General features: G+C 39.4%; 1 protein-coding gene across 2 annotated transcripts; it reads right to left on the reverse strand.

Moving 5' to 3' along the window:
* Window positions 1-6,555: 6,555 nt before the first annotated feature.
* Window positions 6,556-22,146, reverse strand: LOC133527383 (uncharacterized). 2 transcript variants are annotated; one of them, XM_061864347.1, is made up of 17 exons: window positions 21,398-22,146; window positions 19,167-19,343; window positions 18,355-18,532; window positions 17,487-17,666; window positions 16,857-17,042; window positions 16,407-16,525; window positions 15,269-15,410; window positions 14,428-14,498; window positions 12,437-12,665; window positions 11,755-11,955; window positions 11,478-11,575; window positions 10,579-10,698; window positions 10,161-10,319; window positions 9,871-9,948; window positions 9,411-9,482; window positions 8,625-8,801; window positions 6,556-6,666 (listed from the first exon to the last, which is right to left on the reverse strand). In XM_061864347.1, the coding sequence occupies exons 1-17, from the start codon at window positions 21,611-21,613 to the stop codon at window positions 6,598-6,600; spliced, it is 2,472 nt and encodes an 823-aa protein (XP_061720331.1). In that variant the 5' UTR covers window positions 21,614-22,146; the 3' UTR covers window positions 6,556-6,597. The 2 variants fall into 2 exon arrangements, with proteins under 2 accessions (XP_061720331.1, XP_061720330.1); XM_061864346.1 differs by having other exon boundaries at window positions 21,392-22,146.
* Window positions 22,147-24,776: the final 2,630 nt, after the last annotated feature.

The raw sequence follows: 24,776 nt of genomic DNA on the forward strand, positions 1-24,776 counted from the left end.
TTAATTATTATAAGAGTTAGGAGCATGTAAAATTATATAAAATTTAATAATGTAAAATTGTATAAGTTTTTCGCTCCTAATTTTTACAATAATCAAAAAATCTAAAAAAGTCATATGTAGGGGCATAGCTATGGTTAATATACATCAAATTATGTAAAAATATTTTCCATAATGACAATATCCAGAGAGGAAAATGGGGACTACGTTTGTATGCAGCGGAAGTCCCCTTTCGTCTTAAGAGAATGTAAGATGTGTTAGGTATCTGTTCGTAATCCTAAATAAATAAACAACGATTCGCCACGTTTTGATTGTAAAGGGCAAACTAGTGACAAAATACTGAAATGGAAATAAATAATAAATATGTAACTTTTAATTTTTTTTTCATACATCCCTTCTGATGTTGTGGGTCTCCATGGGCTTCGTTAGTCTCCTATATTATAAAAAAAACTTACCTTAATACAGAAAATGTTCTCTTAAGGTATTTAAAAAAAGTAAACAAACAATTTGTACATTTTCGGGTAGTTATAACATTTATTGGTTAACCAACCAAATACAAAAACCGCCTGGATCTGTCACTGAACGACCTGACTTTAACCTACATTATTTGGTAATGTAATGTTTTCATCTACCCTCATTTAGCTTAAGGAGCAATTTGAGGGTAGATTTTGTTTACTTTTATTTAAATACCTAAAGATACAGAGTTTATAGAAAAGGTCAACTTACACTGGGAAAAGGCTCTCAGACTAGAGTATAGGCTTTGTGCGGAATATAGGCGTTTCCCCTTCAGTCGTAGATCACGAGTATTAGCCCCCCCGCTTCACCCCTTATATCTTACGTCGGTTATGCCTCTTCCTCTTTGGTTTTACCCAATGCATTGTTGCTGACTAGTTTTGTTGTTTATCAAAATTGTAATGCAATAATGTTGTAGGGGGTCCGCTTACACTGGGCAATGGCTCACAGATGAGAGTATAGGTTTTGTGCAGAGTATAGGCGTTTCCCCTCCAGTCGTAGATCACGAGTATTAGCCCCCCCACTTCACCCCCTTTAATCTACCGTCTAATATCTTACGTCGATTATGCCTCTTCCTCTTTGGTTTTACCCAATGCATTGTTGCTGATTAGTTTTGTTGTTTATCAAAATTGTAATGCAATAATGTTGTAGGGGGTCCGCTTACACTGGGCAATGGCTCACAGACGAGAGTATAGATTTTGTGCAGAGTATAGGCGTTTCCCCTCCAGTCGTAGATCACGACTATTAGCCCCGAGCTTCCCCCCTTTTTATCTGCTTGTTATTGTTGTTGTTGAAAATGTTGTTAGTTTATAAAAAAATCAGCACTAAGTATAAGCACAACTAAAATACAGCAGGCATTTTTGGGGTAAGTTTGGCTTCCTTAATTCTTCACCGAACTGTCCAAGAGCTCACTGGTTGTTCTCGGTCCTGCATCAGCTGCTGCTGGATGTCAACGTCGGTACGGTGTCGATCACGCAGACTGGCCGCAACAATGAAGTGGTCCTCTCTCCTCGATGTGCACCTGAGACGGTCAGATCTAGGTTTCTGAGCAAGCCTTCCAGTCCGTGTCCACTTTTGGTAGACTCCGGAGACAGCAGACTGACTTAAATTCAGCTGTTCAGCAACTTCACGCTGCTTAAGGCCTTGATTCAGCAAGACGATGACTTGGCTGGCTTCAGTTTCTGTGGTGTCCATTATATCCAGGTGATTCCAGTGAATAATTGCGTGAGATATACACAGGTCAACTTATGATAAACGACTGATAAGAATTAAGCGGTTAAATTGGTTTTTATGGCTCTCAAAGCGGCTCAACTCGTGCGTAATCAAAGCAGGTAAAATCTCATTTCCTACAAAAATAACAATTTACTTACTGAAAATTACCTAACCGATTTTATGGATTATAAATGATTTCGATAGCTTAATACATTAACAATAATATTACAATCTCACTTTTACTAAAATATTGACCGTTTTCGAAAAACACGACAAAAACTAAAAATTTAATTAATTTTTAAATATACTTATTAAAAACGTCGGCGTGGGCTAAGGACGATTTACGCGTATTTTATACAACATTTTCATTTCATACAAATTTTAGATTTTTATAAAGTAAATTTAAAAATTAAGTAAATGTTTTCCGGCCAATCATTGTCTATGGGAATATAGTTTTAAAAAGTATATGTGATAGGCCACCTCTTTGTTTCATATTTGTCTATTGCAAAACTTATCTAGTGACCTATGTACTTGCAACCAGTTTCTTTATAAGGTGTCCATCTCTTATGCAAACAAGGTGTGGGTCAAAAAAGATTCGTTCGATATGTGTTCTATCAAATAAAATAAAAATCGAGTGCTACTCGTATGTCATTCTAGCTGTAGATTATATTTTACATGAGAAAAATTAAAAACAAACTTTCATCTCATACAAAAAGCTCAACTCCGTCACAATTCTTGAGGAGAAAAAAACAAGACAACGAAAAGAATTTTGACCCATGTAACAAAAATAGTGGGGATCCGTGGGAATATTGGTAGTGTTATGATGAGGAAAAAGTAAAATACTTAATTTATTTTTCGACGAGAAAATTTGCTGGCTTGTATGGAGGGTTGACCGACTTGGACGACCTGCCCATATAATTCATTTTTCTATAACTTTTTCCTAATCAGAACATGATATAGGCACCAAAAATAGTGAGAATCAGTACGAGTTTATGGGCATACCCTTAAGAGGAATTCCTAGTTGCGATTTTTCCATACAAACGCTCTCGACTATTTCTTCCCTGGGTTTTTAACCTAGAGCAATGTTTTTTTTCAAATAAGATCAATATCATCAATATCTGTGCCGCTATGTTTTGATTAAAATTTAGAGCGCCTCGAAAATCGCAAAAAACGGCTCAACTGAATTGGCTGAAAAAAGGCGCAGTATACAAATATGACAAAAAATCTAAACATAGCGGCATACAATATTTCTTCCTCTTGCAGTTTCCAAAATTTCATAATAATTGGTTGCGTTTGCGGAAGAGGAAACAGTCGAGAGCGAAACCTCGAATTTTGAGTTTTTTGCCTGGGAATTTTAGTCCGAACTGCAGTTGTCGTTATCGTACGCCCACCGCAGCGCGACAGAAACATAGCTCCAAAAATTCGAGATTTCAAAAGTTGCTCAGTCCCCACTATTTTTGTTACACTATAAGTAGAGGTCAACTTACATTAGACATGGGCCCGCAGACGATAATGAAACATTTATGCTGAGTGTAGGCAGTTCCCCTCGAGCTATAGATCACGACTATTAGGCCCCCTCTTCACCCTTTTATCTGTTGAAAGTAAGGATATCAGCTCACTATTATCTTAGCCTACATCATCTGGGGTGGTATTTAAGTCTTCAATTTAGTTAGCCATAAGGTCGGAGATGAGGTGGGGGAGGATGCAAAAAATCCTTAACGGAATAAGGAGTCGATGATCCGGTTAAGTCTTCTTTATCGTCACAATCTTGTCAGAATGGTCGTGGTCGTCATAGGTATCAGGGCCGGTGACAAGCTTCACAATCCATCGCCATTCTTCACGTATGTAGCCCTTCTTGTACATCCGTGGAGTTTTGACCAGGTCTGACCAACGCATATGTATCTGTATCCTAAACTACAGCCAAAATCTATTCAGCCGCTTTGTCGTAAACAATAACACTTTTCAAGTAGAAACAAAAAGCTGTATCCGACGGTCTAAGGCTTAGCACGCACTGCGGTTTTTTTCTTGCGGTTGCGGTCTGGCCGAAAACGCCGAACCGCGGAGGAACTCGCACTGCGGTTGCGTTTCCGCGGTTTTCACGTTCAGTATGACAATGGATTTCCTCAGAGCAGTAGGTATGTGTTGTGGCCTTAGTTTTGAGAAATAAAAAAAATAGAAAACGTCTTCGCCCACATAAGTACTGGGTGCATCCTCTAACAAAGTTTGGCTTTCACATTTCTGTCACTGTATTGTTTTGTAGTTTTATCGTACAGAGCTGGTCTTTTTGCCACTTCATTAATTATGTGTTTGTTGTCTACCGGCAACGAACTTTCGGACTCCGACGACATAATGCAGCGCACAACACACACCTCACTGCTCCGCTCTCTGAGCCGAACTGACGAAAAAACCGCTTTTTACGAACCGCAGTGGGGGCGCTGCCATACATGAAGTATGGAATACATAAAAACGTGCGGTTGCAAACCGCGAATCAAAATGTAGCAAGTTGCGTTTTTAAAATCAGTCACTGAAATAAATCGCAAGTGCGTGCGCTTATAAAGAATGCCGTACGTTACATTTTTTGCGGTAGCGGAACCGCTTTTTAAAAACCGCAGTGCGTGCTAAGCCTTAGGATGGTATTCCACCTATCCAATTTCTCAGTCCAATGTGGATTTGCATCTCACATTGTGCTTAATGAGAGACTGAGACGCAATGCACATTGGACAGGTATATCATCCTAAGATGTAATGTCGGTTACAGCTTTTTGTTTCAACTTGAAAAGTGTTATTGTTTTACGACAAAGTGGCTGAATAGATTTTGGCTGTAGTATAGGATACAGATACATATGCGTTGGTCAGACCTAGTCAAAAATGCACTCAATGGACCACTCCACGAATGTACAAGAAGGGCTACGGTACGTGAAGAATGGCGGCGGATTGTGAAGCTTGCCACCAGCCCTGATACGACCTTGACCGCTCTGACAAGAGTGTGACGATAAAGAAGAGAGACAACTGGATCATCGACTACTCATTCCGTTAAGGATTTTTTACATCCTCGCATACCTACCTCATTTGACCTTATGGTTATTTAAATTGAAGACTTAAATACCACCCCAGACAATTAGGCTAAGATAATAGTGAGCTGATAGAGTTGTACAGATTTATTCAGCCCCATTAATTCTCGGTATTATAATATATTGGTATATAAAAATGAGTTATATTTTTATACCGAACTTAATCAGCTGTTGCTGTTGTATGGTTTATTTTCATTGAATTTTGGAACAACTAGCGCCACCTAGATTCCCAGTGAGGAAACTTTAGTTGTTCATTCAGCAACATTTTATTGTGCGCGTGCTGGCGCGGGTTGCTAGTACCATAGGAAAGCGCTAGATGGCATTTCACTATACAAGTATAACGTTAGAAATGTGCACTAAATCGCGAAAATAAATCTAATGTACACCCTTGAGGGCCCGAAGTAAACGAAATGTATGGGCCCAGGAGTATTTTTTTTTCACGATTTTTATATTGGTTCTATGGAAAACCTTGTTCAGTATCAATACATGTTTAACATTGGGATCACGACTCCAACATCACCAGTATAATCGGACCAAGATAAGTCTGCACATGCGAACGACACGGCAAAGTGTGGCGATGTCATCATTAATTTCCAATTTCTATGAAAATATTACCTTTTAATGACACTCCAGCACTGTGTTCTGTTAAAATTAGACTCTTTCTATCTAGTGTCTATCAAGACTGATCAAAGGTAAAACTTGCAGTTTTACCACAGAATAAATAGTACCTACTGTCATACTATTTTATGTAGGTTTCAACTATAGGGGGCGTAGAATGTGGTAGAGTTCAAAATGCTGTCAAAAAAGTCGTGTTGTGTGACAAAGAGGAAAACTGGACTTACTATTTTGCATCTGGTCCATGCTGCATTATTTTCTTACTATTGTAAACTTGGCGGGATAACTGGGATTCTTTATTTAATTGGGTTTTATGGACGTTAAAATCATTGGTTTGGGTTGACTGCAGACATCAATTATCTGTCAAGAACTGCAACAAGGCTGTATATATTGTTGTATTGACGACCTGTCTGGCCTAGTGGGTAGTGACCAAAGGTAGTACCCTACCCTGCCTATGAAGTCGATGGTCCCGGGATCAAATCCTGGTAAGGGCATTTATTCGTGTGATGAGCATGGATATTTGTTCCTGAGTCATGGATGTTTTCTATGTATTTAAGTATTTATAAATATGTATATATTATATATATCGTTGTCTAAGTACCCTTAACACCTTATTGAGCTTACCGTGGGTCTTAGTCAATGTATGTAATAATTTCTTTAATTTTTTGTTTATGCAATTTAAGAAAATAGAGGTTAAAATCATTGATTTGAGTAGGATAGACTGCAGGTCAGACATCTTTAATTTTTTTATTTATGCAATTTAAGAAAAAACCGTTAGGCTGATTGTGAGTTATAAGTACAGTCAGCATCAAAAGTAGTGTAGCCTCAAAAGAATTAGCCATTATCTGCATGGGCGCTGCCAAGAGGCAAATTTGTTAAATATCAAAAAGTGGCGCCATCTACCAGAGTACAAGCTACAGGTATGGTGGTATCTTTTCGATCAATGGCGCTACTAGATGCTGCCTGCACAATTGCATATGAAAATGCTTTTAAATATTGTAGGAAGAAGTTTTTCGACAAAAAATGCGTGTGGTGTGGTGTATCTTCTTTCCCTATTATTTGTAAACGAAGTACACGAGGAGATTATTAAATAAAAGAATCATTATTTCATTACTAAGTATTCTTATATGCAAAGTATAAAACCATAATACAGAAATAGAACTGTCTGAAGTTTATATTTTACTAAGTTTTCATTGTCCTACATCTCTTTCTCTGACTGGGTATGTGAGCTGGTTGCCGCGATCCCAAGAATACAGCTCCTGTAACCGAATAAAGGTAAAGTTTGTAACATTTAAGAAGAGAGCATATTGCTTGCTGAGTTGCCGAAGTGAGGTGTGAGATTGAAAAGCTTGATTATATCACTATTGTAAAAATTCATTAACGTGATACTAAGATTGGAAAAAATAGAAAAAAAAATCGAATTGGCCGAAAGTACGAAAAAAATACCACTTCCGATAACAAAAAAAAAAGTATAATTTAAGTACGTCATCTGATACAAAGATGAGACTGGTGGCAAAATAGGTATAGGAACAGGCAGACGAGTGTTTTCTGAAACCACAAATAAATTTCTATTTGTTGCCACCAGTCTCATCTTTGTGCAGATGACGTAAATACCACTATTTTTGGTACCTTCAAAGTGCCCGGCAGACGCACTTCCGGCCATATAGGAACTGTCAGACGAGTGGATTCTGAAGCTACATATAAATTCCTATCTGTTGCCGCCAGTCTAGGGCTGCCGTCTCGAATTTCGCCAAACCCGGACGAGTCCGAAAATAATATTTTTAAAAAACAAAACCTTTAATTTTACCTGTAGTTGTAATGTGCTTCCTTACATGAAAGTGTCCGGGTTTTCACTCCGGACACTTCTTGACACCTCCCCAAACTAGGACAAATCCGGGAAAACCCGGACGGATGGCAGCCCTACGCCAGTCTCATCTTTATATCAGATGACGTACATTTTACTTGTATTTGTAACCGGCAGTGGTACTTTTTTTCGTGCTTTCGGCCAATTCTAATTTTTTAAACTATTTTTCCAAACTTTTTTTTTTCAACTATTTTTACAAGTACTAAACCTAAGACAATAGTGTAACTACTTATATATAAAAATACAATCTAAAGTATATCATTACATCTATAAGATAATATATATGTATACAATGCTGACTTTGTAAGTTCTTTCAGAGAACATGAGAATAGGTCAATATTCTCCGTTCGTTTTACGTTGCATCACTTTTATGAATTGTTGCCATGTTGCCATGGGGCTTACTTATCCTACATCAGATGACGTTACATACGGTCCCCGCCCGAATTATTATAGATCGTGTCATTCAGAACTATGCGTGCCTTGAGCCGTATTGTCATGCTATTAAAGGTTAGATTTGACAAAACTGCGCGTCATTGTGGATGACACGAATTATAAACGGATCCCCACTATTTTTATTATACCTTGTGTATAGCAGGGGTAATCCACGAGAACCCCGCGTATGAAATGTTTTTGCTTTGTATGAAAGCTAACTCAATTAAATGCGTCATCATTGGCCACGTCAACTATTGCAGATGAATGTTGCAGTGTCGGATAGAATCAGGTGGGTCAAAATTATTGTGTTTGTCTTGTTTTTTGTCCCCAAAAAATGTGACAGAGTGGAGCTTTTTGCATCAGATGAAATTTATATTTAATTTTTTATTATTAAGCTTAAGCGGTGGTAGCCGAGTGGATATGACGTCCGACTTTCAATGCGGAGGTCGCGGGTTCTATTCCTGGCTCGTACCAATGAGTTTTTCGAAACTTATGTACTTATGTACATTATCTATGAAAAGGTACCTTATTGTCGATGGCGCTTACGTAGCGCGGCGTTGTGTATAATATGGGAGCATCGTTGATAATGGCGTAAGCCTATATAAGGTACCTTTTCATAGATAATGTCATATATCATTTGATATTTACCACTAGCTTTTCGGTGAAGGAAAACATCGTGAGGAAACCTGCACACATCTGCGAAGAAATTCAAAGGTGTATGTGAAGTCCCCAATCCGCATTGGGCTAGCGTGAGGACTATAGCCCGAGCCCTCTCGCGCATGAGAGGAGGCCTGTGCCCAGCAGTGGGACTTATATAGGCTGAATTATTATTATGTAAATTATAATCTACAGCTAGAAAGACATGTACTCGGTACATGTGATCAGGGCATAAAAGCTTGTTTGTTAGAAAGCAAGATTTACCTTGTGTGTATGATCATATCCCAGTTGTGTGGTCTTCCGGAAGGGGTTGGTGAACGGTAGAGACACTTCTAACTGCTTGTTTTGGTAGAGATCTATGGCTACACTGACTTTGCTCTCCCGTTCCGTGGCAGAGTCGAGGGCGTACAGCACACCGCAAACTATGAACATTTCGCCAACCTAAAAGTAAATAGCTAATGATTCGAGATCCAAGCAATTTTAGTCTCGTGCCTTTGTTTCCCTCGATCGATACGCTTCTTTGCGTGATTCTAATTTGCTCTAAACTCAAAATTAGGACGCGGTGCAAAAACAAAGTGAAATTTCAAAATCCTACTGGATAGGCTAGAATATTGTCAAGCTTTATAGTTTAAACTACATGACTTAGTGGTTCTAAAATAAAGTAAAATTCTAAAATATGGCAACGACACAAGCTGACTAACAATTACAAAAAATAGATACTAACTTGAGGGATTTAGAGTAAAGGATTTGCCACACTGGATGCGTTCTGCGATCTGCGGTCAGGTCGTTACATACATTTCAATTCGACCTGACCTGACCGCAGACCGCATCCAGTGTGGCAAATCCTTTACCCTAAATCTGCCGGCCTAGCCAAGGTGACAATCGCTATCACTTACGACAACGAAACGCTGTGTCTCTATCACTCTTCCATATTAGTGCGACAGTGACTGTTGCGTTTCGATCGCTACGGAGCGTAAGCGATTGGCATCTTGGCTACGTGGCCTGCTGTGGTAATCAGTTGTTAATTAAAAATAGAGCTTATCCACTTACTTGCTTATGATTCAAAGAGATGTTCCAGATATAATCTATGTTCAAGTCATCCTTGTTGGGATCAAAACTTAACTGGAAACATAATAAATATCGTTATATAAATAATATCGTTAATAATACGATGGTATTAGATAAATATGTATACAGGTGATTTTTTTTCCACCAGCCATACTCTGCGTAGTGTTTTATAGGTCATACTGAACTGAATAACTTACATTACGGGACTAATGCTGAAATCGCGAAAACAATTGGCTGTGTTATACATTCCGGCTGATGTGATTGCTACTGACTTCTACGGGACACTCAATTTTTTTTTCGATTTCGGCATTGGTCCCATAATAAAAATTGTTCTGTATGACTGTATGACCTATAGATTCACTACGCAGAGTGTGTCTGGCGTCTAACAAAATAAAATGTTTTGACTTCGTAAAAGATGGAAAGGACGATGTAGAATTCTCACCTTAGCAACGGCAGTATTGTTAGAATCTTCTAGGGAGTAAATTGCCCAGAGTCCATTATCATCTGCACTGAAGTCAACCTGAAACAACAAGATATCAGTTAAAGCAAATCACCAGTAAAACAACAATTCAAGGGTCCCTGATAAATGTGCTGTTCGAAGGAAAAAAGCTATACTTACAATGTTACTTCGTGTTGAAAAAAATAATCATGAAGACGATAACGATGTTCATCTTGGTGACAATGATAAGGATGATATTGATGTCGATGGTTCTCACAATGATAATAACTGACCTGGTTATGCTGCGAGGTATACAGACGGCCACCACGATGCGGCAGCTGCACAAACTTGATGCGGCTCTGCGTCAGATCGTAGCGCATGATGTCGCCTGGCTTGCCCGAGTCGTTGGCTTGGTAGAAGAAGGAACCGCTGTACACGACGTGACCATTGCCCTAGAAAGAGAAAGATAAAGAAGTAAAGTTAGAAGCGAAACCTAAAGGCATGCATAAATATCACCTCAAAGCAATATGATTCTCCTAAAAACAAAGGGAAACCTTTGATACTAGTATAGGTATTCAATAATCTCATCATGAAATTTTATCAGTTAGGATAACGAGAATCATTTCTATGTGTGTTGTATCTATTAATATCTGAGAGTCCGCTATTTATTCATTTCTGTTTCGTGTAGTAAAGTTTAAATAAATATCTTACAAAGAAAGGTCTCTGCAGTTTATGTGGCTGGTCAACTTGATCGTTCTTGAATCTTGCTTTACTCCAGTATTCTCTCAAACGCTCTACATCGTTCTCTTGTGTTGTCCAAAGCTTTTCTTTCTGAAATAATACGAACGAACATTGTTAATTGGAATTAAATATATATGAGGTAAGGTTGTAGGCACTTGATTACAAGCAAGACAACAACCTTACCTCATGGTAAATGACGATGAGGTCGAAGATAAAGTATACCTAACTAATACCTACCTATTAACTCACTCTCTCCCTTGCCCATGTCATGGGATGCGAGTCATGCGAGACACCACCCAGCAGGGTGTAAGGACTGTTGAGAGTTGATGGAATCTAACATGAACTAGGCTATTAGGTGAGAGCGATGGACTAAATACTGGGCTATGGGATATAAAACCTGCCTAATAAAATGATGTACAATTTTATTTCCGGCAGATGGTGTCGCCCAGATGGGCCCCTACATAAAGCGATGGCTCAGATGGCTCAATGTTGCCCTTGAGTGTCTCGGGGTGAGGGATGAAGGTAGAGAGGTGTCACTGGACTTTAAACATATAGCCAACTCGCCTCTTATGTTTCCACACCTAACCACGAGAATGCAGGTCTCGCGACTCCACTCTGGACGGCCGGCTAAAGCAAGCTAGAGGCAGAGAATCCTGACTCACCCACCCACCTTTGGGAGACAGAACTCCCCAGGAGCACTCGAGTACCTGGGGTCGTTACTCCCCAACAGATCGCCTCAAGCTGTCCTGCGTTGTACATTTTATTATTAGTTGAGTCGCTAAGAATGAAATTACTAAAAGTGAAGACCTGAACCATCGTTCAGTGACAACCGATGAAATAGTTTTCTTTGCTTTACCTTCCAACCTTACCTGAGCTTCTGAAGAATTCGAGTCCCGAAGCCAGGCTCCAAACATTTCGTCTTTAAATCGATGGTAGACTGGTTTTCCAATCGCATAAAGTTGACAATCTGCAAATAAGTGGTAGTAGTAGTTGAGTAATAAATAAGTAGGTAACTACCTAAACTCAAATTTCAAATAAACCTTAAGCATAAAGGTGTATATGTGCTCATGACACCCGTCCGGTACAGAAATTCGAAAACCAAAACCATGGGTAAAAAGCTTATTAAAACTGGTATAATAAACTTACTCGTATTCCTCCTAGGCCTATTCGTCATATTAGAAATGAGAGGCGAGATGAAGATCTTGCTTCGATCACAACGAGGACATGTTGGGCAGTCATGACCCTGGTTGACGGGGCAAATGTCTTCCAGAGACGTGGGCGGAGGCGGGGGATCTCCGAACTCTACGGGGTGCTCCTGTGGCGGCAAGGTCATGTTGCGGTTCGGGTCTGGAAGAGGGAGATTGCTGATGACCCTGGTTTTACGCATTACTCACTGCTATTGCTTATTAATACAGAGACGGCCTGTACCAAACTTAGCAGGCAACGGAGAGAGGATAAGTTTAAAGGTCTTGCTGCAACCCGTTGTAGATTGCGCTATCCGGATAGTGCTGTGTGAAAGAAGTTACGGCACTTTTACAGAGAGTACAGTAGTTCTTCTTCTTTTCGTGTCGAGGTTCCTTTTTTTTATACGATGGAAACCCAATAGGCAGCGTTGTTGACAGTACAGTAGTGAAGTGTACACTACAAATAGGGTTCGAGAAATAGCTTAGGTAATGTAAAAGCGGTTTAACGTTGCCCATTGTGGGTTTATGGCTGAGGATGAAGGAGACGACCCTCTGAAACTGCAATAACCACGGTCTCACTTTGGCAACAGTGGAGGACTGGGAAAAAGAAGATTATAAGATTAATATGACCAATAAACACTCACACAGTAGCTGTATATTGCCTCTAATTCCATCAGCAGTCTGATTCTTCACTTCATTCTTGGCCACACAGCTGTACTGCTTCAGGTCATACTCCTTGACTCCATGTATTTCGAGTTTCATGATCCATCTCCAGGGTTCTCGTGTGGGGACTACTTCGGTACGGTAGCGGGCACCTTCGATAGTGCCTGTGTCTGTCTCCCAAGCCAAGACGGGTTCAGGCCAGGCTTGGACCTGGAAAAAGGTGTTGATAAACTAATTGAAGCGCCGAAATTTTGAAACGTAATAAATATAAGAGCCTCGGTAGAGGTCACCATTTTGTACCATTTGGCGTTGAAACTTTAGGCCCATAGGATTCCAGCGCGCACAAGTTTTTTGCAGAAATCGCGTAGCGTCTGGTTGACGTAACTGGTGACCGAAGAGCTGGCGGCTTCCTCGCAGAACGTATCAGTATTGCGATACAAAGAGGAAATGCCGCCAGCATCCTTGGTACAATGCCTCAAGGTCCTATTTTAGATTTAAGCTAGTTATAGTAATCCTCTGTATATATCCATTACGTAAATAAAATTTTGTATTTTTTATTTAACGAAATGTCTTATTTTGAAACACAAAAAGCTAAATAATGTATTGAAAAGAAAAGAAATGGCATAATGTTAAAAACCCGATATGTTTTCGAATAAAAAACATCTGCCAATGTCGTAATTTGTACACGTATAATCATTGTCACTCATTTTAAGGGTTCTGTTCTGTTAACTGAGCCTTGTCTGTCTGTCTGTGTGTCTGTCCATCCACGGCTTAACTCAGTCACCGTTAGTATTAAAGAGCTGCAAATACTTCAATTTGGTATGGATATATCAATTACGCCCATAAAGTGGTAAAACAATAACTAGATTATTTTACCTTGGATAAAAAAAGAAGATAAATAAATAAATAAAATTATATTTTTATTGATAAAATTTTAAACATGATTGGTTAGCGCTTTTTTACTAATTGCTAAAATCTTCGCATCTTAGTATAAAGATGCCATATATGAACGAAATTCATTAGTAGTCATAGTCAATTCCTTGATATCCTTTCCTCCAGGGATCTTTACCGTTGACTCCAGGAAATCAATAAGGAACATTGCAGCGGAAGCAACGGAACTACGGATGATTGGAATCTGGACCGTAGCCTGATTGCTTAAGGCCCCGTGGATTCAGGTTCTTCTCTCATTTTCACTGGGCATAAGCGTGAGTGAGATGGCTGCGCGTGTCCGGGAACGCGGATTATGTTTGTGTTTTTTTTTTAAGTTTTATCAAAAAAAATCGTCGAGTTTGATCAAACAAAATGTACATAAACATATGCGTTTATTTCATTACTTTTTACATGTTCTTAGGTAAGGTTAGGTATTGCTAATTTTTATAAGTAATATTCATATTTTTAGCTTTTGTGTAAACATAATTACGAATTTTTAAAGTGTATTTTTGACCTATAACATCAAGACTGGAATCAAAGAAGTTACTACAGAAAGGCCGTAAGATTGCTAATAAAATTATTGGCATCTGTCAGTATTTATATGTGGGTAGATTAAGATGTAGGGTAGGTTGCAGCGGCATGCGAGAAAATAATAAATCAGTCTATACTCAGCTATGGTGGTTTCATTATACTATTCATAACACTTTACATGGCGCAGCCGGTAGGATTCGAACCTACGCTCCCAAAGACCTAAAAAACGTTACGATTTTTCAAAAACTGTATTCTGAACCTACGGCACCTTAATATAGCTTTGTCTGAGCTAAGAAAAAACATCTACAAACTGCCCACTGTTTTGTTTAAGATAAGTATTCAAATTTAAACTATTTGGCGAATGCTATACATATTTGTAGCAAACCATTTATGACTGCTGAATATTTGATAACATAGACTGCTAATTAATTGGTTTTAGGTCCAAGCGAATATTGACATTGTCCAAAGTTTTTGATAAACGTTAGCAGAAACGTATGTGTAAGATACTCACCTCACACTGAATCCTTGCCGTTCTATTGAACACGTAGGCAATGTTGTTATGGACACGAATGAAAGGACTGACTGAAAAAAAATAGGATTATAAATAACAAATTATCCTTATTATTTAATAGATGGCAGAGCGCTGGAGTACGGATCCAGATGCCGTGAGTTCAAGTCTCACCCAAGACAGTATTTTTTTGGCAGACGTTTTTGCTTCTTAAAAAATAATTTAGTATGGGTAGCATAGCACATCGTCACAGGTGAATTTCCAATATGACTTGGAACTCCGGTAGCCGTCTAAGAAGTGTAACGTTCTTACGGTAGATGTCGCTAGGGTCTCCTAGACCCATATGGTAGAAAATTTGCTGCCTATGGCTGAGGTCTTGGTGGCTCAGATGGCAGAGCGCTGGAGTATCGATCCAGATGCCGTGAGTTCAAGTCTCACCCAAGACAGTAATTTTTCCACATTTAAATTTATTCTAAGCTTAATAGCATCGTTCGCAGAAGTTTCTGTTTCTTAAAAAATAATTTAACAAATCATCCTGTTGACCTTCAATATCATCGTATTTACTTATACAGATAAACTATCATTAATATAAATGATGAAGAGTGATATTCGCTCTTGAAAATCGTAAATCATCATTTATTAACATTACCTAAATGCGACAGAGAGCTACTTCCTCTCCCGTCACTCTAGGCGACTCTAACTAGGGTCTCTGACAGACAGACAGACTGAGCACTTGAGTATACTCACAATAGACTTCCACGTCGGTGGTCTAGTTGACAGCAGCCTATTTTTGGCAAGCCACACGTAGAGGCTCATTACGGGGCTCCCTGACAAAGAGACTTACAGTAAACTTCCACGTCCGTGGTCTGATTCGCAGATGGTAGTAAACCGTTGTTGGCGAGGCAGACGTAGCGGCCCGTGTGCCAGCGGGAAACGTGCGGTATGCTCAACTGCGGGCCGCTCACGGATGCGTCGCGCCAAGAACCCTGGATTAGATACGACGTGTGTTGTTCAATAAGTAGTAATATATGCATGCATAGCTGTGATTTCCACAAGGTACAGTCAGCATCAAAAGTAGCAGATCAAACAACGCTTCAAAAGTATCTACAATTCTGTAACAGATTAACAAAAAGTAATGGTTCTATATCTAGAACAATTAAGACTGTAAAATATATGCTTTTGGACGTAATTTTAGAGATTTATCCATATTTGGAAAAGTTATTCGGAATACCAGATACTTTTGGCGCGTTGTTTCATCCGCTACTATTGATGCTGACTGTACCTGTTACAATCAAAAGTTAATTTGTGTTTGTGCAGAGAACGGTCTGTTTATCTTTAAATGATAGTCTTTAATGAGGCGGCAACCATCACTAGTGTTAGGAATCCAGATCTTAGAGCTTTATGACCTGTGTTTTTATAGCTGGGTTGGCCAATCAGCTACCCAAGCAGTCTGGTTTTGTTATAAAATGACAATAAAATCGGGTATTTGTAGATTAGCTAAAGTAGATAGGCCAATCAATCTGGGATTAAATAAAGCCGGAACCCCAATGCTGCGCACAGTCGAGCTATGCACGTGGCTACAAAAACGCTTCGTGTCAAAATGTAGGTAGATACTTCCACAGCAGTGCATGAGCACGCTATGCACGAAATAAAGTCACTTTATACACACGTGGCATGTTCCAAAGTTCGCTTGGGGGGCAAGCGTATGCATGCGCGCGTAGCCTACACGAAAATCGTGCGCCTTGCTTGTAGTTCACGTGCATGTGACCCGTTTCGTGCGTAGCGTGGGCCGTGTGCGCCGCAGTGGGGAATGTTGACAGAGACAACTAGACCAATGGACCGACATGCGTGACGTAAACAGCGTGTGTGTGCGTAGCGTGCGCGGCAGTAGGGTTCTGGCTTTAAAAGTTCTTCTACCTGTGGTCTCGACTCCAGCAGTTTTACGGCAATTATTTTGTATTGTAACATCTTAAATATTTTACCTGTATAATAGCAGATCCATCAGCTTTACGCCACTCGACGCCAGGCTCTGGCTTGCCGGAGGGGTTGCAGCTGACGCGGAGTGTTTCACCTTCCCGAACGATAACTCTTGTATGGTCCTCTATTGAACAAAGGAAAATGTTCTTTAATAAAACTTACAAGTCTTGTTTATTAGAGTTAAGACTTCTTTTGTTGTCGTTTTGATATTGATATCCCTAGATTAACGTCTCACTTTCTTTTGGATGATCATGGTTTTGGATCATTTAGTTTACACAGTTGATTATGGAGAAGGATAATCAAGACCACTTCAGCAAGGACAAAGTAGATCAAGAACAAGTGACAACCCTTGTTTTGTTTATCAGTAGCAATCTATCTATACTACCACTGTTCACTGAACAGAAGCCGAGATAAAAAATAAATTATTCAGCATTGTCATTAGGCAATTCACCTACGGGCAAAAGTAGGCGGTATCAACAGTTCCTTCTCCGGGTTCTGTTCCCCCTGCTTGTACATGGAGATACCCGGCCTCCCCGGGGCGCCGTCGCGGCCGTTGTCCCCGCGCTGGCCTTTGGGCCCGATGGGTCCGCGGTCGCCCTTGAATCCGCGGAGGCCTTGGGGACCAATGGCGCCAGGTTTTCCTGTAATTTGAGACAATATTTAAATATATATTCATGTATCAAGATTTGGTATCATTAGGACCAAGCTTCAGCAAAATTTGACTTCTTAATCAACTTTATCATCGAACAGACCGTTTTATTAATCCTGGGAACGGAGTTAAAAGGTTTTCAAATCCTTTCTCTCATTCAAGTGGAGTTAAGAGGTTTGCTACTTTAGCCAATCATGTTTCCTGTCTTCTTCTTGAATGGCTATTATTAATATTTGTGGATAAAATAACTAAGAAAGTGGGGATATATGTTACACATACCCCTATGTTGTTAATTCCTTTACCCTTTTGAGCCCCAGAGAGGCCTTTATAAAGGCCTTATTCCAAAACATAATTTTAACTTTAATTAAATAATCAAAGTTTTAAGTTCAAAAACGAAACTAACGATTATGGGACTTGGAGGGTAGTGCTAACTTACCGTCTTTTCCGTCCTTCCCATTTTTCCCTGGACTCCCATCCTTGCCTGGTATGCCATCCCTACCATCCCGACCTGGCGCTCCATCAGCGCCATTTCTCCCCGACATGCCATCGAGCCCCGGTTCACCAGGTACTCCGTCCCGACCATCTAAACCAGGACTGCCTGGCATTCCCCTTTCTCCTGAAAACCAAATATATTATAATAGAGTTTTAGTTTATTGTACATAAAGTACGAGTACTTAGATCATTAGGGTATTTTCTAATTTATGTAAATTCCTATGTACACATATTTCCATAGTTAAGAACTTGTGGCAACTTAGGTAAAAAGAGCTTTTCGCTGTGACTATCCATTGATCTGACAGATTCCTCCTTAATTCTGCCCCTAATAATGACCCTAATTGGAGCTGCATATTTTGGATTGAATCCATTCAATTTTTAAAATAAAAGTTCCTACTTAGGTAATGCATAATGAAATATTTACTTATGCTTGTTCATGGTTTGAATTACTATGTACCAATTTAATGTACCTACTTCAAATACTCGTACCATCAACATCACACTTGTAAAAATATTTTCTCAATGCTAGATTCCAATACTTTCTTTTTTTGACGACCGGTTTGGCCTAGTGGGTAGTAACCCTGCCTACGAAGCTGATGGTCGCGGGTTCAAATCCTGGTAAGGGGATTTATTCTTGTGATGAGCATGGATATTTGTTCCTGAGTCATGGGTGTTTTCTATGTATTTAAGTATTTATAAATAATTATATATATATCGGTGTCTAAGTACCCTCAACACAAGCCTTATTGAGCTTACTGTGGGACTTAGTCAATGTGTGTAATAATGTCCTATAATATTTATTTAATACTTGCCTTTAGGCCCCGGTGGTCCCACCGGACCTCTGCTTCCCGCGTGTCCTGCTGTACCCGGGGCTCCCGGATCGCCTCTCTCCCCTTTAGGTCCCGGCAGACCCACGGGACCTTTGGGGCCCTGGACTCCAGGAGGGCAGTAGTCTTGTGTCGCTTTGCAGAAACCTTGGACGACTTTATACTGGAATATGATGTGATTAATTTTGATTTAAGTTTCTTTTAAAATTACTTTTTTATACAGTTACAGAGGACTGGGCACAGAGGGGTAACATTAGACGAGGGAAATACGTGGGAAATACTCTATAATTATAGGAATGCGCCTGACTGCACTTTACACTGTCTTTGAGTCTTAAGGTATTTTTTTCGATAGGTAAGTACATCCGTTTATAGTGAAAAATTGCTATCGAATCCCTCTGTCTTCTGTTACCTCATTTAAGGGAAAATTTTTGGTGTTGTAGAAAAGAAGATTTTGGTCTAGCTTAGAATTCTGGCTTAGTGTCTACATATAGACATAATGCGCTCCTGGCATCGACGCCTGAAGGCGACCTATTTGCTTGGCGATGGGCGGCAGTGTATAGGTAGTGAATGCTTGAGATTCTGTGAGGCGATGGATGCTAGGTGCTGTTCCAATTTAATTTGTCAATGTGCCATTACCCATAAGTTATTTGGTAGAGATCGGTCTTTAGCGAGAATCCTACTGTTTGTCTTTATCCACGTCACGAAAACTGCACTTTGCTGGAATGCAAGCTACCCTTGTACAGCCTTAAGTTAGAAAGCTTTTAAGAAATATTTTTAAAAGGTATTTTAAAACATACTGGCACTCGGGAGTAGCTGGTGAGCCACACCCACGTGTCCCCTCCTGGTGCTGGACCCTTGGCTCCCGTTTTCCTCATCTGCTCCGCATCTTTTTCTTCCAACTCTCCTCGCATCTTGGGATTGAAGAACTCTACGTGGGGCGCCACTGTGTTGTCTTCTTGGCTTTGCGATGGTTTCTGGAACATATTTGAAGGTACTGTCGTCTTAAATTGGGTCAAGTTTTATTTCTGCAGGTTAGGACAATTTTACGATAGATGTCGTTAGGTGCCCCTCTAAGGCGTGTATGTAGATGGGTATTTACCCGGTATATTTACCTACCCGCGGGATTTGATGTGTTAAATGTTATGTGAGTAAAACTAAAGATCAATTTAAGTAAAATTTTGTAATGTGACATATGATGTATATTCAAATTATTTAGGTTAAAAGGTTGCTATGAAGTGAAGTTTGATTTTAACATATCAGTCCAATCATGAAAATCGTGTAAAACTGTAAAATCATCCCTGACTTCCGGAAATATTTTTTTAAAACGCTTAATAAACTATGTATATCTATTTTCAATCTTCAATTATTCATTCTTCAACGTTTCTCTTTCAAATTACTCACAAATGTTTACCATAAAATGTTGGCCTGACTCCAAAGAAAATGTTTTATTAATCGACAAAGGGAGGAAAATTATGCTGAAATACTTAAGATGAAAAATCTTTACGACCTGAAGTAATTAAGGATGACTCACGTTAGACAGGGCCGGGGCCGGGCCGGAGCTTCTGGCGCTCCGTTTTCTATGGAAAGCACCACGTGATCAGCGATCAGCCGTCATAAAAAATGACGTGTCGGACACCTCAGCATGGGCCCGGGCCGGTCTAGCATGAGTCATCCTTTACAGTTCGTGTCATCCACATGACGCGCAGATTTCTTTTCCTTTTAAAATATGGCCTCCATCAAATCTATGATGATTTTGCCAATGTCAAGTGTAGTTGTTCAGTAATAACTCTTGAGTGTGCTCGAAGAGCATGACGTTGTTCGGTAGTTACTTTTAATAAAGAGATAGCTGTACTTTACTAAAAGCCACGATGGATTGCCAGGTGTTGATTATTACATAGTTAAACGCGTTTCAAGCTTAGTTTTTCATTAGCTGCAAACTTCCACGATAGTTCACTGCTTAATAAGCTATCAATATTACAATTTAAACAACATTAATGAGCAAAACACAAAAAATATTCTCGAGATGTCTCCGCCATCTTGAATCTCCACGCGCAGATTTGTCACCTTTAATAACATGAGAATACGAGTCAAGGCACGCGTCTTCGTGAATGACACGATCTATTCAGTAGGTACAGTCAAGTGTAAAAATATGAGTGCACACATCTAACTCAAAAATATGTCCCATAGCATCTTATTCAAGTGTAATAAGAGCGTAGTACCATATTTATGAGACGATTTATTCCATACATATTTTTGCACTTGACTGTACAATGAAAGGAAAAGTCTAAAACTCTTGTGACACTCGAACATATTAAAATCATGTATACTTATCCAGTAGAGAATTCTCGAAGCCGAGAGCCGATTAAAATTACTTGCGAGAGTAGCCCGTTTAATATATTATGATATTAATTAAAATATTGTTTTTTTAGGGTTCCGTACCTTAAAAGGAAAAAACGGAACCCTTATAGGATCACTTTGTTGTCCGGCCGTCTATGTCTGTCAAGACCCTTTATCTCGGGAACGCGAGGAGGTATCGAGATGAAATTAAAACCAAATACTCAGGTCTACAGTCCCTTGCTGCCGTGAATAAACCAAACTTCTTAGTTAAATGCCGCAAAAGACATATATTTCGACAATTACAAGGGAATCAAAATCTATAGGGTACTTCCCGTTGACCTAGAACTATGAAATTTGGCAAGTTACATCGTCTTACACTACAAGGTTAGTGAAAAATCTGAAAATTTTAAATTTGTAAAAAATAAAATATAAAGCTTTTGTACGGAACCCTCGGTGGGCGAATCCGACTCGCACTTATTCGGTTTTTTTGCAATAGCAGCTATTATTTGTTTGATTAGAATCTGTTTCTCAACTGATCTTTTGCGCAAAATTTTGGAAAAAAATATCTACTTTATCATCATCATCAGTTTCTTTCGTTCCTACACTGCCTGTAACATAAGAATACAACTTATAAAATACGTAAATGTTTCTATTTACCTTTTAGAAACAAAGATACAATACATACTCTTACCAGCATGGCATCCCTCTTCATGCGATGTATGCCCTCCAAATACGCTTCAATCTTCTTTTCCAGCCCATCTTCTAGAACACTCACTAGACTATCCTTATCTAAATCCGATTTCCCTACATTATAAGTATGTATGAAAAGGGAGAGAACGGCACAAGTGCATGCGAAGATCGAAAGTCTTCGACAACACGGTTCTGTGTCTTTACGTTTGCTAGACATTTCACATGTCACTCACATGTCACTACACAAAACACCGCAACATCAAAAACACGAGATTCCCAAGCTTCGAACTCTATTGGAAATGGTAGTTGGCAAAATCTTCGTATGTGATTTTTTCCCGATTTAAGCTGTCAGAATACTCCAACACAAAAGTCTTAGTTCTTTCTTTACTCGCAAATAGAGATCCATTTGTAAATTCGCCCGTTTTTGTAATTTTAAGCACTTGGTTTGTCAATTTTATCTTTTAGATGTCGCAAAAGCTGTTGCTTTAGTACGCCCAGCGGCATGGGACAGTGATATCTGAATATAATCCGGCCCAATGTGCGCCTTCCGGCGTTGCACAACTCACTTGATAACGAAATTGTACGTTATTAAAGCTGATTCAATCAGAGCATCGACAGACGGAATAGGGCTACAAATAGTACTATAGGTTCCCCACTTATCTCAGGCGGTTAGCAAAGAAGTTGGATCATAGACATTTTTTTGCAAACTCGTTCGCGTCTTTCTTCAACATCGCAAATTTAAGGGAATCTAAAGCTAATTTTTACGCGGCACCTATACAGGCGGGGCAAATAAGAAAAACGGGATATGTATGTAGCAGAGTCGTTAACTTTGATTGTATTGTCCAATTTGTCCACAGAAGTGACCTTTTTCTAAAATGTGTTTGACCCAGATGCACGGTGATTTTCTGTGTTGAAGGAATCTGAGATTTTCTATTGGTTGTAAATTGTACCGTATTGTTAGGCACGTTACGTTTATATTAAAAAGTTAGAGTTACTGGTCAAAAATCTTGGATAATGTAAATAAGTGACCGCTTCTGGGGTGCATTTGAAAACGAACTGTAGCATGCTTAACCGTGGCTATACCCGATCAGAGTCGTTAACTTTGATTGTATTGTCCAATTTGTGCAAAGGTGACAGAAGTGGCCTTTTTCTAAAATGTGTTTGACCCAGATGCACGGTGATTTTCTATGTAGTTGAAGGAATCTGAGCTTTACGAATGAAACTAAACTTTGTTCATGCTGGACATATATATATATTCATGGTAAAAGGGGAGGTTGCGTCAGGGGGAGGGGAGGGGACGCTAGTGTGCGTAAAGCACCATACCCAAAGGTATCATACTACATTTGTTTCTAGCTGGATATATTTTTTATGTTTTCCCCATACATTAATTAGAACATAACCAAATTAACCCTCCTTCAACATTATTTAAAGAGTTTGGAGCATTATAAATGCATAAGGCAATGCAAAATGCTGAAGTATACCACTGCTAGGCGGCATGGACATTCAATTTGTATAACACTAACTATAAACTTTACATTATGTTTTCTGTTTCCTTGTCGTCCGTCTTCAAAAAACCAGCCGTAATCAGTTGTGAGGAGATCCGACGTCTGACGTTGAGTAGGATAATAAAAGCGCGGTACCAAATAACACTCATACCTACATTCCTATCTGTTCGCTCAATACACTGTTCAGAAACTAAATGATTTGAAATTACGCCCTGGGGTCATTCTCTCATTTCGTGCAAATCGGTGATATTCTCTCGATTTGTAATTTTTCTTTTAATTGATAAAATTTTGGATTTCGTCAATGTGTGGATTCGTTTATTAACACTTTTATGCTAAAGGCACCTTCGTAACCTTATTACTTTCCATTTAATAGGGCTACTGGTAATGCACTACGCGCTGGTAATGAAATGGCCTGAGATGGTAATGAATGATAAAGGAAAGGAATGAAATTGGCATCGGACGGTAATTTTTTCACTGGACTGTAATGAAACAAACTTATGAAATCTGACATAAAAATCTTTATTTAAAGAAAATTAACAACATTAATAAAATCAACAATATTAAAAACGTGTCGATTAATGTCTGGCATTTAGCAAATACACAATATACCTGCATAAAACTATGAAATAGTGAAAAAGTGGCATAAAAAGTCTCCCAAAGAAATATATATGTATGCTTCTGAATAAGAAGAATTTTGTTACAGCCGATCCTTATTTGTTATTTAATAGTTTAAGTAACCAACATAATTATTGTTTTATTCAAAAAACTAAACTAAATTTCAATCGGTCTTTGATTAGTCTATTATTTTAAATTGTTACATTATCATGAATTGACTCACTACCTACGCAATTTCGATTAAATCTCTTGCATAGCAATTATTTTAAAGGCGTGTTTTGCAAATTTGTACAAAAAAAATTTTTTACTATTTGACCGCCATTTCTTTCTGTTTTCTTTGAGCACGAGGTGTCATTTCCTTTATGCTACAAATCATTTTGTTCCTTTCTTAACAAGTATCTATTTCTTTCTTTTTCTCTTTGTATCGCATATAATTCGGGAATTATTTTTTATAATCTAATATTTTTCTTTTTTACGCTGCCTATCTTTTGCTAGTTAGTCTTCTTTGGTCATTTTTTTCCCTGGCCTGGCCATTTTAATGCTAAAACAAAGTGATAACAAAGCAGTCCTTAAAGGACATTTGACTAAGGGAAGCCCTATAAAAATGGGAAACGTGCACACGAAGACGATGCTGGGAATCTGTAGCCGGATGTTGCCCCAAAAATAAACACTGCGCGTAGAGGAAAAGCTGGAGGTAAATATTCAGGCATGGCAAGAGCTAAAGCACAACTGCGGAATATAGATTCGGATGAGTATGAAATGATCTCTGACGTTGATGAGGATGCGGAGCGACGTATCATACGTGCACGAGGAAAGGACATCTATGAGTATACCAGGGCAACTCCTGCCATCAGCTCAGAAGTTGTAAAGAGCTCCTCCCCGGTCTCGAAAATCTATGAGGGGGACATAATTGACGAAGTCTGCACGGAAGCCAACAATGTGCTAGAGGAGGCTCGCAAATCCGGGAACTTGAATGCCTCAGCCCTGTGCCGACTGCTCCCAAATGTAGGCGGTCCGAATGCTCCGTGTCAGTGACTGTATGCGGGAGTACTAAGGAGCATGGCGCTGTATGGGGCGCCAATATGGGCGGACAGGTTCTCGGAGCGCAACAGCGCCCTACTCAGGCGGCCTCAGCGATTAGCAGCACAACGCACCATCAGGGCATATTCAATGGTGTCCCATGCCGCAGCGTGCCTCCTAGCTAATACCCCTCCGTGGGAGCTTGATGCTCAGGTACTGGCGGAGAGGTACCGAATGAGG

This window comes from Cydia pomonella, chromosome 18 (genome assembly GCF_033807575.1).
Source record: "Cydia pomonella isolate Wapato2018A chromosome 18, ilCydPomo1, whole genome shotgun sequence".
Classification (NCBI taxonomy): Eukaryota; Metazoa; Arthropoda; class Insecta; order Lepidoptera; family Tortricidae; genus Cydia; species Cydia pomonella.